The sequence below is a fragment of the Magallana gigas genome, chromosome 8 (assembly GCF_963853765.1).
Source record: "Magallana gigas chromosome 8, xbMagGiga1.1, whole genome shotgun sequence".
Classification (NCBI taxonomy): domain Eukaryota; kingdom Metazoa; phylum Mollusca; class Bivalvia; order Ostreida; family Ostreidae; genus Magallana; species Magallana gigas.
Window position 1 is genome coordinate 21,794,756 of NC_088860.1, and position 13,119 is coordinate 21,807,874.

The 13,119-nt window shown below is 32.4% G+C and overlaps 1 protein-coding gene across 2 annotated transcripts; it reads right to left on the reverse strand.

Annotated features, from left to right (window-relative positions):
• Positions 1-319: 319 nt before the first annotated feature.
• On the reverse strand, positions 320-5,457 carry LOC105343089 (divergent protein kinase domain 2A). 2 transcript variants are annotated; one of them, XR_010708303.1, is made up of 6 exons: positions 5,323-5,457; positions 4,233-4,997; positions 3,804-3,926; positions 3,477-3,654; positions 1,787-3,106; positions 320-1,637 (listed from the first exon to the last, which is right to left on the reverse strand). XR_010708303.1 is itself a non-coding variant. In XM_034472364.2 (5 exons), the coding sequence occupies exons 2-5, from the start codon at positions 4,929-4,931 to the stop codon at positions 2,739-2,741; spliced, it is 1,368 nt and encodes a 455-aa protein (XP_034328255.2). In that variant the 5' UTR covers positions 4,932-4,997; positions 5,323-5,457; the 3' UTR covers positions 320-2,738. The 2 variants fall into 2 exon arrangements, 1 of the variants encoding a protein (XP_034328255.2); XM_034472364.2 differs by having other exon boundaries at positions 320-3,106.
• Between the last annotated feature and the right edge of the window lie 7,662 nt (positions 5,458-13,119).

The window sequence follows — 13,119 nt, forward strand, 5'->3', positions numbered from 1 at the left end:
CTTGAACCTGTGACAGATTCGTTGTTATTGCTCTAATTTTTACCCATTGAGCTACATATTACCGATAGTTAAGAATTTTGAAAAAGAATAAATTATAAAAATATAGGTACATGTACTTGATTTTACTGTTTATTTTGATAAGATATATATAACAACAAAGAGGTGTCCCATATACCACTATAAATAAAGGTTGATAAATAAAATACGAGACCATTTCATTTGGACACATATTTAACATATATCAAGTAAAAACACCTTTTGCAGAAGTATTAGGTAGATAGGATTAAAATGTAATATAATTAAAACAAGTACATAATGATAATATTGTAAAGTTTTAATTAAAACATGTTAACAATTATATATGACATATACTTATATATGGTTCGTTTGAAAACATTTAAGATTTCTGAGTAGAAACATAAAGGAAATGTTGAAAAAGTTTTAGATAATTTGCAAAATTTGTCCAAGCGAGCTCTTAAGTTATTTTTTCATTTTCATAGTAGATTTGTTATCTTTTCTGTTTTTTTTAATCTGGTAGCGAATGATTAGGATAATCAACATCCATATATAATTTTGATTAAGTCATTCTGGAATTAGTATGATAGCAATACTCTAGAATATTACAAATTTTTGCTTCTCAGAAAACCAAGAAAATACAATATGTAACAATATGGATGATGCAAAATATACATGTATAAATGTATAAACCAACAATATAACCAATATGGAATTAACTATAAAAATTGGAAAATAGTAGCAATGATTCAAAGACTTAATAGTAATTCAACTAGAAGTATTTGCGTAGAGATGATTTTTATCAATGAATATAGTACACTCTTTGCATACATTTATGATTGTGTGTAAATAGAACAGTATGTGCTTAACAATCAATTCAATATGCAAATCTAAACATTTAAAAGAACCAATCCAAATACAGTTTACTACACAGCCTAATACCTGAACATCAAGTATAGAAGATGCCTCTTTTAATAAAATACATCAAACTTTTTTTTTTTTCATACAAGCAGAGCATGACTGCACAAATATTGAATTGTTTCACCCGTGAAAACTATAGGTCATCCTATGATCTACATCAATCTATATGTTCTAGGTCTACCGTGCTGTGTCAGACAAGTTTACATCACTGTGTCTCTAAAACCTTCCTTTATTGTTATGTCACTATTTAAAAGGACTCCTTCTCTGTGCCAGTAAGGTTATTCACAGTGACTATAGCAATATTTTAGTGTATCTGCCTCCTCACACTAGGCCTACATCAAGAAAAAAAGTTTACCTCATTACATCCTTCCTTAATTGTAGTTTCACTAAAGGTCTTATTTTCTGAACCAGTAAGGTCTATTTCAGTCACTGTCACTAAAAGTTTATTTCACTATATATGTTTGTCTGATCTCTGTTAGTCTAGCTCACTGTGTCAGTAAAGTCTACCTGTACCTCACTGTGTTCCTATAGGTTAACCTCTTTGAGTCAGCAAGGTCTACCTCACTGTTTCTAAACGTCAACCAATTCTAGTCTGTACAGTCTACTTTTAATACTAAGTTACTATGGATCAACCAATTCTAGTTAGTAAAGTCTACCTCACTGTTACTAAAGGTAAACCAATTCTAGTTAGTAAAGTCTACCTGTACCTCACTGTGTTCCTATAGGTTAACCTCTTTGAGTCAGCAAGGTCTACCTCACTGTTTCTAAACGTCAACCAATTCTAGTCTGTACAGTCTACTTTTAATACTAAGTTACTATGGATCAACCAATTCTAGTTAGTAAAGTCTACCTCACTGTTACTAAAGGTAAACCAATTCTAGTCAGTAAAGTCTACCTCACTGTTACTAAAGGTAAACCAATTCTAGTCAGTAAAGTCTACCTCACTGTTACTAAAGGTAAACCAATTCTAGTCAGTAAAGTCTACCTCACTGTTACTAAAGGTAAACCAATTCTAGTCAGTAAAGTCTACCTCACTGTTACTAAAGGTAAACCAATTCTAGTCAGTAAAGTCTTCCTAACTGTGTTACTATATGGATCAACCACTTCTATAGTCAGTGAACTCTACTCACTGTTACTAAATTGTCAACCTCTCTATGTCATAAAGGTCTATATCACTGTGTTGCACTATAGGTCTACTTTACTATGCAACTTTGGTCTACCACATCGTGTCTCTGTAGATATACCGATATATGTACATGTGTACTTTTTTGTGTTGACAAAGCACCGAAATCCATTAATAAATATACCATCAACCGTTTGGAAAAAAAAATAGCAGAAAAAAATTCTTTTAAAAATTAGCCATACAATATACCATCAAATGGTTGTTTGACCAACATCTATAAGAAAACCAAGTTTACATTTGATTATGAAAATTTTAACCTAGGAAACAAAATGGCAGGCAAACAAACACAAAATTTTATACAACTGTTTTGGAATATATCACTACTGAAGGAATATTAGGGACATCAAACTTTGAAGAAAATATATAAAAATGAATACTTTAACTGTACAAATTAGAGCTTGTTTTAGTAAATGTGTCCATCTTTGAATGCTATATAGCTTACTAACAGAATAAAGGTATTGTTTGTATGCATGGTAACCTGAGAATAACTGTAATAAAACAGCCAAATCACAACATATGCATCACAGGTATATGTTTTCTGAGATCAAAATTTGTTTTATATGCCTTCCTTTTCAACAGTTGACCTACATACTTGGTAAACAACTAAACTTCACGAAGATTAAATTCTCTCCCCCTCTGCTACATCTTTAGAGTCCCTAATATTACGAAGCACATCGAGTGCTTCCATGATCTTTTGTTTAGCTTTGATTCTTCCTTCAGCAGAAGTGGGATGTACACATTCATTCAGCTGGTGTTCCAGATCATGGTCATCCCGTGCATAATTGGGCATATCATGGAGAAGACCGTCTGGCATACCAAGATCCCCTTCGTTGGCGTATTTGGAGAGGAGATTGCGACAGGCTGCGAAGTAGTTGTGATCAGACTCTATGTGAGTACACAGATCTTCAGTGGAGAAGACCAAGCAGTTTTTCCCTCCACAGTCATCAAAATTTGACTCCAACAAAGTATTGTAACCTTTTGGTTTCACTGAAATTAAAATTTATAGGTGTTGAATATATCTAGTGTTTTCAAGATACTGGTATCAAAGCATGACTGAAACAGTGAAACTTCGTTGATTTTATAAAAAGGTTTCATTATATATGCTGATTGATGTGATACTGTAGATTCCTTATATTACGCGAGTACCTAGTTCAGCGATCCTGTCGTTTTGTAACAAATTGTGAGAATATGAAATTGCAAACGTGGAATTTATATCCTAATTTCTTACAGTTCTCATATGTCATAAAGCAAGCTTTTGAAATCTGCGAGTGGTGCTTCTCACGATTTTACATGGATATTAATTCCTCACATTTAATTAGGAATCTACAGTAAACAATCACTTTTATTTCCAACTAACCTTTTCGAATAGCTGTTCTATCTACCACTACCACATTTTCTACATCCACCACTGTCACTCTTCCTGCATCATCTACCACCAAGTTCTCATAACTAAGATCTGTCCAATACAGACCATAAGGTTTGCCATGGTTTGTCAGTCTTTCTGCAATCTTCATTATCTGGTATGCTAAATCAGCCTAAAAAAATAAATCAAGCTTAAGGTACATGTAAATCAATTTCAAAGCAAAGCAGACAATTTTTTTTCTTTTCTGGATGCCGAAAATTAATTAACACAAAAATTATTATGAATTCCCTCGAAAACAGATCATGTATAGAAGTATCTTACCCGTTTATGCCAAGGAGAATTGTAGAAGTTGTTCAGAGGTTCCCCTTCATTACTCACTACAATAAACCTGCCACAAGCTCCAAAATACTCTGGAAATGGCCAACCTTCATTTTTGGGGAATGTCTGTATACCAAGAAAAAGTTTTGTTATGACTTATTTTGTTAGTACATCAGTCAATATACCTGTAAGTAAAACATTAGATCAGATTTAACCAGATAAATCATCTTTTCAAGTGTTTTAGAAGTTTAGGGAATTAATTAGTAGGTCAATTGAGTGTGTTCAGAGATAATCAAATATTTCAAAACAATGACTATTTACCAATATGAATTTTTTGGGTGACATACATTTTCTGTTTAATGATAGGTCTTTACAAAGTGCTTGTATAGGTGCTATGATACTTTATGTTAGTACTCTGTGTAACTTAAATACCTGAAGTATGAGTGGCTCTGGATTAACCATAGCAGTGGCATATATCTGTAGCTTATCTCTAAACATCACATCACGACGTTCAGGGTAAACTTTCTCCTTATAATATCTGTATATTCTGTCAATCAGGTTAAAGGTAGGACAGGAAAACATGTAGTTTAAATCTTTGAGGTGTTTGGGTTGTAATCCTTCTCTCTGAATTGAATTAGTAGTTTTCATCTTATCAAGAACCCTTGCCACATCACAACCAAGAGGTCTGTTAGCATCTGTGCAAATTTTGTTGTCAATGTTCTGCCATTCAGCATTATGGGCAAGCTTTTTTAAAATAACAGGTTTGTCTAATCCCTCATGATGACCAAGATGCACATTCTTTAAATTCACAAAATCAAGAAATTTCAATCTTGACCATCCCTTCATTTTCACTAGGCCATCTTTCAGGTCCGTGCATATACTGTGTCCAAAACATGCTGGACACTTGTCTGTTTGTAAATATGATTCCTCTGTTAAGTGGTTCTTGGTAAGAGATAAAAATATACTTCCATACAAGTAAAATGACAGTATTGCAGCAAAAATTAGAAAACACTTGGCCCTCACAGGAAGCCTTTTCAGTCTATAGGTGGCGTCCGAGACAATAGAGTGCACACGGGTCATGGAGGGCTTTGTTGTTCCTGCTCGACGATTTCTGATTTCTGCAGACAGCATGCTGTAGAATTGGCACTACATGGCAGGTATATCAATTCCTATGAACGTACAAACTGAAAGTGTGCTCTGAAAACATACATGAATAGTTTCCTTTACTATGTGCATGCTCATTTTACTCGGTACTTTTTGTCAAATTATGTGCTTTAAATTTATCAAAACAATGATGCCATTAAAGTCAGATGATTATCAGGTTAGTTTTAAAATTATTACTAATCAATAGTAATTATCAACGATCTTCATCAAGTGAAGTGTACACTCTTTGACATTCTGCATAAGCAAATTTACTTTTAACAAAGTTTGGAGAGAAAGTGTAAAATTCAAACTCTGTATAATCAATTGTCATATATTGTCCACCTGCATATATATGTATATTTGACTTTAAAACGCTTACTAGCTTTCACTGCTTTGGCAACTACCAGGAAACACCAACGATTCATGCGACACAAGTTTTTACTACACTTTACAGCACTGTTAGAATATATGTTCCACTAAACGCTTTAAAGACAGGGACTTTAAAAAAAGTAATGTACAAATTGAAAACGGTATGCATTCCGATAAAAAAAGAAATGATGACTTTGTTGAACATATATTTTTTTACTCAAGTTTATCTAACTAAAGTTATACATTTTTATTTGCCATGAGTATTCTTAAATCATGGATAACATTTTCCGTTTGTACCAAAATTTTTAAGTGTGTATTTTTTTTTACCGTTTATATTAATAAGACGGGTATGTTCAGTGTTCGTATTTTAAAGGAAGTGAACATGAAAAAAATAATTGTTGCTTAATAAATTTTAAAAACCTTTTGAAACTTAAAAATGAGATCTGTTACCTTTTTGTTTATTTCTATCAAGAGATTTTATCAATTTAACACTCTCAGTGAAAGGTTTATGGAGGTAATCCATTATTCCCCAGCATGCATCTGTTCTCTGACGTAGATAAGCCACATTGCTGCTGGTGACTGGGTCAATGTTGGAACTAGTTGATAAAAGTTAAGAAGAAAAAATATGCCTTGATGTGAAGAAAAATTTTGTGCACTGTCATGAGAAGACAAGGATTTAGTACATTTCTATAAATAAACCTCAGATAACTATTTATGATTTGTACAAAAAATGAAAATAGATGAATTAATTTGTAAAATATAAGATCATCACATTCCAGATGTTTGTACGGAGATGCATCACTGTCGTGTATCCGCGCCGGTAGTGACATGTTTGGATAACGTGAAAATGGCGTATCCATTGCAAAAACAATGATTGTTGTGTCCTTTTTTTCTCTCGACAACGAGGTAAATATTAATTAAAATATCGTAATAATCATTCATATTTTTCTGAAGGTTTTGCAGTTGACAAAAGTGTGCCTTATTTTTGTTCATCGTTAATAAAAACGACTTATTTATAGGAAAATCAATCGTTAACGTGTCATTTAAACGCTAAAGCTAAGAACTATTTCTAGATTACGTAGATAATATAACACATACTAAAAATCTGAAGCAGCCAAAATTAATTTTAAACATTACATTAACCAAATAAAATCAAACCAATGTCTTTTTAATACATTATTATGTATAAAAATAGCAATAACTTCATGCATCTGCTAAAGAAGTAGTACGGTTTGGATAAATAAATTATTCCGGTTTGGATGCTAAAATATAAATTGTGCAAATGGTACAGTTTGAATAATTTAAATTTATAGCATTTTTTACATATTTTAGACATAGAGCAGTTTGCTTTTCATCGGTGTGCAACCGAAGATACATCTTTTAAAAAAAATAGTGGATCATTCAATTACACAGCATGCAAAAGATGTATTTAAAGCCAGGTAAAAAGAACTTAACATACAGACGGTGAATTTTTCTTTCCTGTCCGACATTTTTATAAACGTGATGAAACCAAACGAAGGGGACTATAACTGGATGACTAAGTTCATTTCTTTAGACAAGCATGTTTTCTTCCTCTGATAAAATGGTATATTAAGTATATAATTGATCAGAAATTGATTATTTAACTAATAAGGAATAATTCTTTGACCGAGTATCATGAGTTGATCATTTTGGTCGGGGCGTGGTCAAATCCAATAAAGCTCGAAACAAAATTATCACCTCATCTAAATAATAGACCCGAATTTTTTGGCTTTAATACCGAGAAATCGGAAGAGTACTGCCATTTGTTTTATATATTTTAAACTTTATTAGCACTCGAAGATTACCAATTTGTTTTTACTTTTTCTCAATCAAGCTTCTCTAATTAATAATCAACGAAAATTCCTTTAAAAAACCCGGAAATCATATGGAATTTTCGGATTTTACAACCTTGCGCATGCGCATTACATTCACGCTAAATCACGGGAGGCTCTTTAGTTTTTGTTTCCACAATATTACATTTGCATGGATAAACTCAGAAACGATATTACAAAAAAGTGTAAATTTTCATTGAAAATTTGTCATATATATTCTGTTCATCACGAGAGATAGCTCGAACTCAGTGCATTTAATATGAAAAATTACGATACATGTAGTTCCGAATGTCAACTCGAATCGGGTGAAAAACGTTGCTGGAGAAAGTGTTAAATTCTTCATTAATTAAGAAATAAAGTACGAGTTTTCGTGAATGTTGCAGAATAACCTCCGAGGTCGAGAAATGTTGTTTTGAAATATAAAAGCCGAGGCGTTAGCCGAGGCTTTTATATTTCAAACAACATTTCGAGACCGAGGAGGTTATCCTGCAACATTCACGATAACAAGAACTTTATTTCTATTCTACTAACAGCCCAGTATTTCTACAGATCGTTTCTTCTATAGAGAGACGATCTAGGTCATTTTGACGGCTGTTCCGTGTAACCCCAACGGTTTTGTTAGTAATGTTTACATGTGTATCGATCAAAGGAATCACATGCAGACGACAGAGGTTTTCTTTGGATTTTTAATACTCTTCACTTATTTATAAAATATCTTTGAATCATGTTCCTAATATTTTAAGGGCAATTTAATACGATTATTACTACTAAACGTGATATATTTAATGTAAAAACATGCAGTGAAAATGTGTTAGGGAGGTCCTAGGAACAGCCGCATTGATCTCTTATAAATAAACATTTGAGGCAATGCACATCCTTTTGACTGGAACTAACACGTGCAATTGACATGGTTTTAAAAAAAATTACGGTTTGAATTTGTACTTTCATGATCAGGGCGAGACAAATATGTATTTCTGATCTGATAATTTACTGATGACGTTCGTGGTATATTGGAGAATAATGTCCGCGGCATCTCTTTGATCTCGGCAATAACTGTAGTAGAATATGAATTAAATTTTTAGATGATAGGTATTTACAGCCTCAAAATTGTTTATTATGGATAATTTGACTGTTATTTTCAATTCAGCTACGTTAATATCTCCAAAATCGTTTCGGAGCGATTCTGCAATTTTTTGCTACATTACGGGTATATGAGAGGCATTTTAACTGTGGTGTAGGCCTGTCCCGAGACATAGTTGGATTATTCTAACTAAGCAGAGTGTAGTGAAATGTAGGCATAAAGCTTTATTATGTAGGCTAAATGCCAACAATACGGTGTGTCGATGTATCTATTTCGTAAATGTCCAATATCATATACAATCTCAACCCATGCACGCACGGGTCAAAGTCTAGTAATATCAAAAGAATGATTCCTTATTACTTATATTCATTTAATTCACAGCAATTGTACGCTTAAATATTTAAATATTAATAAGCAAACGTCATTTGAATTTATTTGACTGACTATGAACAAATTGATATGTAGTGTTATCACATGAAAAAACACTGAACAATGTAAATATAGTTATATCAAGTTTTTTTTTTTTACTAACATCTCAAAAGAATACTTTCTTTAATTTTAATTTATAAAGAAATTATGAGTTATAGCTCGAGGAACACAATGAAATGTTTTAAGAAAAAGTTTTTCACCTTTAACCTGAAAAGCAATACATCATATTAACACCTAACAGACAACTATCTACTACTTTTATGGCAATCGACAATATGACGTGGGTTTTTTTTAGTTACTTCACGATATCGTGAAGTAAGTTGAACGGAGAAAGTGCTTGATAATAATACTATTAACATGAGCCTCGTTTATATTCAATACAAAGCCAGTACATCGCTAAACGAAGAAAATTATACGATTATTTCGCCCCCAGTGATACAATACAAAAAGCCATAGTTGTCTGCCAAGTCGTATATTTACTCTGTTGTTAGAAATAGTTAGTCCAGAAAATTCAAGTGATGACGATACCTAAATAAACATCGCCATTTTATATGTACATTTATTCAATCATAATTCTCACCAGACAATCAAAACGATAAATATGTATCTATGTTTATCAAGAAGTTTTGGTGACTCATGCGGGAAATGAAGGTGGCGTTACTGCAGAAAAAGTACAAAACCCGCGTTAGTATATAATGATAAAAATTTCATAGTTAAAAATTTGCTAAAGCGCAGTTGTTAGGCTGTTGTAAAACTAAAAAGTTGTTTGGGAACGTTTCAATTTATAATTTAAAAAAATAGACAAGTATGATGTTTGATAAGTTAAATACTCTGTATCAAAAGTGAATTTTTTTTCATTTTCATGAAACCCATATAACGGGAGACCAATAATTAAGAATATCCACGTTATCACGGTTTGTTCTGTGTAGTGTACCTATATATGATATCGTTTCAATTTTAAAAGAGAAAAAAAAACACATTTGTATCATTAGACGATTTTACAGACTATAAACTTTTTAAAGCTGGTATAATTCTGTATTTGACTGATCTCTTTTATTCTTTCACGTTTAAAGCCGATAACGTTATAGAATCATAACTTAATTGAAACTGTCGTAAACACTTGTTTTTTTGTGACGGTAAAGATTTTTGTAAGGCTGAATCTTTCGAAATTAATATCGATAGAATGATTATACAACAGAATTAACATATCTGTAAAGCACTCTGTATGCAATTTTTATAAGCCAATTGCAAGTTATTTGGAGCTTGTTTAAAATTGAAATTCAAATTACGGTATATTAAGTTTTTTTTTACTTAAATGCATAATTTAAAAGTCTTTAACGTGTATCTTTATGTTTTTAAACAATGTGACTTCGTATGTCTATCACATGACGATATCCATGTTTATTGAAAGCATTCTTTGCAGTGAGGACATGTATATCGCACAGTAGCGATGCTATATTCTCTTCGTGAGGGGATAATTCAAAGAACTGTTTACACTCTTATATTAACCACATTCAAACCGTATCAGATGCGTATCCAAACCGTTCCTATTTTGAAAAACAAGGTCATCCAAACCTGTTCCGTTGTTCACAATTAATCGACATAAACTGCTTGTTTACATAATTTTAACACAAACTTCATAGAACTTTAAAGATTTAATATGCTTTTAAATAGATCTGACGATCTTTTTAATGTAAAAATAGACAATGTAAGCCTTAAATAACACGAAAACTTATCAAGAAGCAAACGGAGCCTCCATTTTCACTTTATCCAAACACGTCACTACCGGCGCGGATACACGACAGTGTGCATGTGGCAGTCAGTGTTTACATAAATAAAATGGTGTTTTTAGATTTCAATTTAAATTAATATAAAATTGTAATTCCATTTTCTTTGTGGGGTTTCTTACCGTTACTTTTTATTTAAATGCCCTGGAAATTTTTCTGATTTGTTTTTTTTTATACATAAGATCTTGATGATATGTACCTTTTGTTTATCCTGTCATGCAGAAGAATAACAGGACTAAGACACTTTTTAAAAGTCAGGATGCTGTGCAATGCACCTTGTATGCTCATTTATGTAGCACACATAATGTTCAAACTCATAAACAAGGAATTCCCGAGTGCAAGAAAAAATAGGTCACAATAACACTGATCCACGGACATTCCATTCTAGTTACATGTCACATTAACTGCTGGTGGGAATGCATCATTCTGAGATCCAAAATCTTCCTCCATAAACACTGTTTAAAATGACAACTCTTTACACTCCTTTCAAGTTTTCATTCACATTTTGATGATGGCATTTTATCTCTGTTACTAAACGTGTGTAAAAATGCAGTGTCTCACTGACGGCAGCATCAGTGCTGCCCTCTCTTAGATGCTTAGAGATAACCCAGCAGGGAGGTAATGATTTTAACAATATGGCAGCGCTCATGGATTGCAAGAATTAGTTATTCTAAGTGGTATATCTTTTTACTGAGGAAAGCTCTGTCTAAACAGTTTTCAGATATCATTATACACATCAAACAGACAAATTTGAGCCCTTGATAATTTTTTCATGTTCACTTCCTTTAATGATAATTTGTTTTATCAAAATTGGTAACTTTGATCTGTGTATTGCAATGAAATCACAAAAATTCTGAAATATTATTTTGTACATGATTGTATGAAAACATGTAACATAGGCACAGCTTAATTAATGATAAAATCAGGAACGTAGCCCCTGCCCCTTTTTTTGCAGCATATATTTCCTTAAATTTACTTATAAAAAAGTGAATTAAAAGCCCCCCCCCCTTTTTTGGGAGCATGTTAAAATTTTAATTAAAAGGAAAAAAATTAATTAAATAACAGTGACATTATAGTAAATAATCTAAATTGAAGTTATAAAAGGTTTTTTTTTTTTTTTTTGCTTGCTTCGTGCCTGAAAAATTATCTTCTGTACTATAAATAATTATAGTACAGGGGATAATTTTATTATAAAAAAAAAAATATAACGTCAGGCGCCCGTAAACATAGGGTATCTTACTAACAACGCTTAAACTGTGGATCTGCACATTCGTTGGACGTATTTCATCCATCATTTGTTAAAAATGTAAAAAATTAAGTGGAAGGAAGGAAATTATAAATTTGTTTTTTTTTTTAACTATTCATTTCCAAAAACAAATATTCATATTGGCCATATAAAATGTGTTTCTATGTGCAATAAAAACATTCACTAAATAATCTTTATAATAATATTCTGTTATTTCATTCACCTATCAATTATTATTAATTATTGTTTTTAATAAATATGGCCTCCGAGGGGGCTTGGTTGGTGAATTTAGACTACACTTTTCGACAACTAACATGCATATGAAATAAAATTTACACTACATACTTTATACTGCGCATGTTTGACAGAAACAAATGTCCGTGCAATTGATCAGAGCCCTGAGAGTTTAAAACCGTTTTAACAAAAGCTTGGACTTTCCGTGGGATGTTTCTATCTAGATTACTCATTGAAACAAGCTGTCAAATATTGACCTGCTTTTTTCTAATTCGCGAAGAAAGGCTCATTAATATTCATAGACTGTCAAATCCGGAAAGTTGTTTGCCAAGACCTGCTCTGCCGTGTAAAATTGACGCCGTTTCAGCGAAATATACATCTCTGGATGAAGTCGGACGAGTGTCATTGCGTTCAATGTATGCATACCTATTAGCCAATGACTGGACAGTAAACCATGAGTAGACCCCGCCTTCGTCAAATCGGATTTTGTCACGTACCGCCCAAAGTCCAAGCTCTTGTTTAAACGGTTCTATTGACTACTCTTAAACACTGACCCAGAGGCTGAAAACACGAGATTTAAAAAAAGAAAGAAAAAAAGGTGTTTATTTCTTGTTTATGAGATATGGAGCCAACTGTCTACTGACAGGTATATTTCTTTTTTCAATTCGAAATGGTAAATTGCTTAAATTTAAGTCAGTTTCAAGTTTATTAAAAATTCCAATTTTATTTTTCCCGCAAACACATTTAAGTCTTGCATTAAATGGTTCGACAGCAACGTTTCTATTTTTAGGATACAATGTATCTCTGACACTGTATATTTTCTAATTTCAAAGCAAACGAATTTTGGATGTTTCCCTGGCGAAAATTCTACCCTTTAAGGGATGTATTCGTTTCCTACCTCCAGAAATGGCCCAGAATATCTCCAGCGTCTACTTGCTATTTGAAAAGTAGACAGTATAGAGATAAACTAGAGATCTCCGAATTGCAAACACGCAAAGAAGGATTACTCTTGCAGCGCTCCATCCGACTAAACGAATATACACCAAGTTGTTTTCTGGAGGATGGGGTGCTTTTACACAATGAAAACGGTTAGTTCGTATTTAATTGCAGTAAGTATTCAATTTGCACGATCCGTTACAGGATTTTATTTCTTGAAACTATTATTATTTTAATATTT

Excerpts from the sequence above, each read along its gene's own strand:
- LOC105343089 (XM_034472364.2), bottom strand. The coding sequence starts at position 4,931 with ATGCTGTCTGCAGAAATCAGAAATCGTCGAGCAGGAACAACAAAGCCC. Across the intron at positions 3,655-3,803 it reads ATTCTCCTTGGCATAAACGG|GCTGATTTAGCATACCAGAT; the intron begins GTAAGATACTTC and ends TTATTTTTTTAG. Across the intron at positions 3,107-3,476 it reads TAGAACAGCTATTCGAAAAG|TGAAACCAAAAGGTTACAAT; the intron begins GTTAGTTGGAAA and ends TTTTAATTTCAG.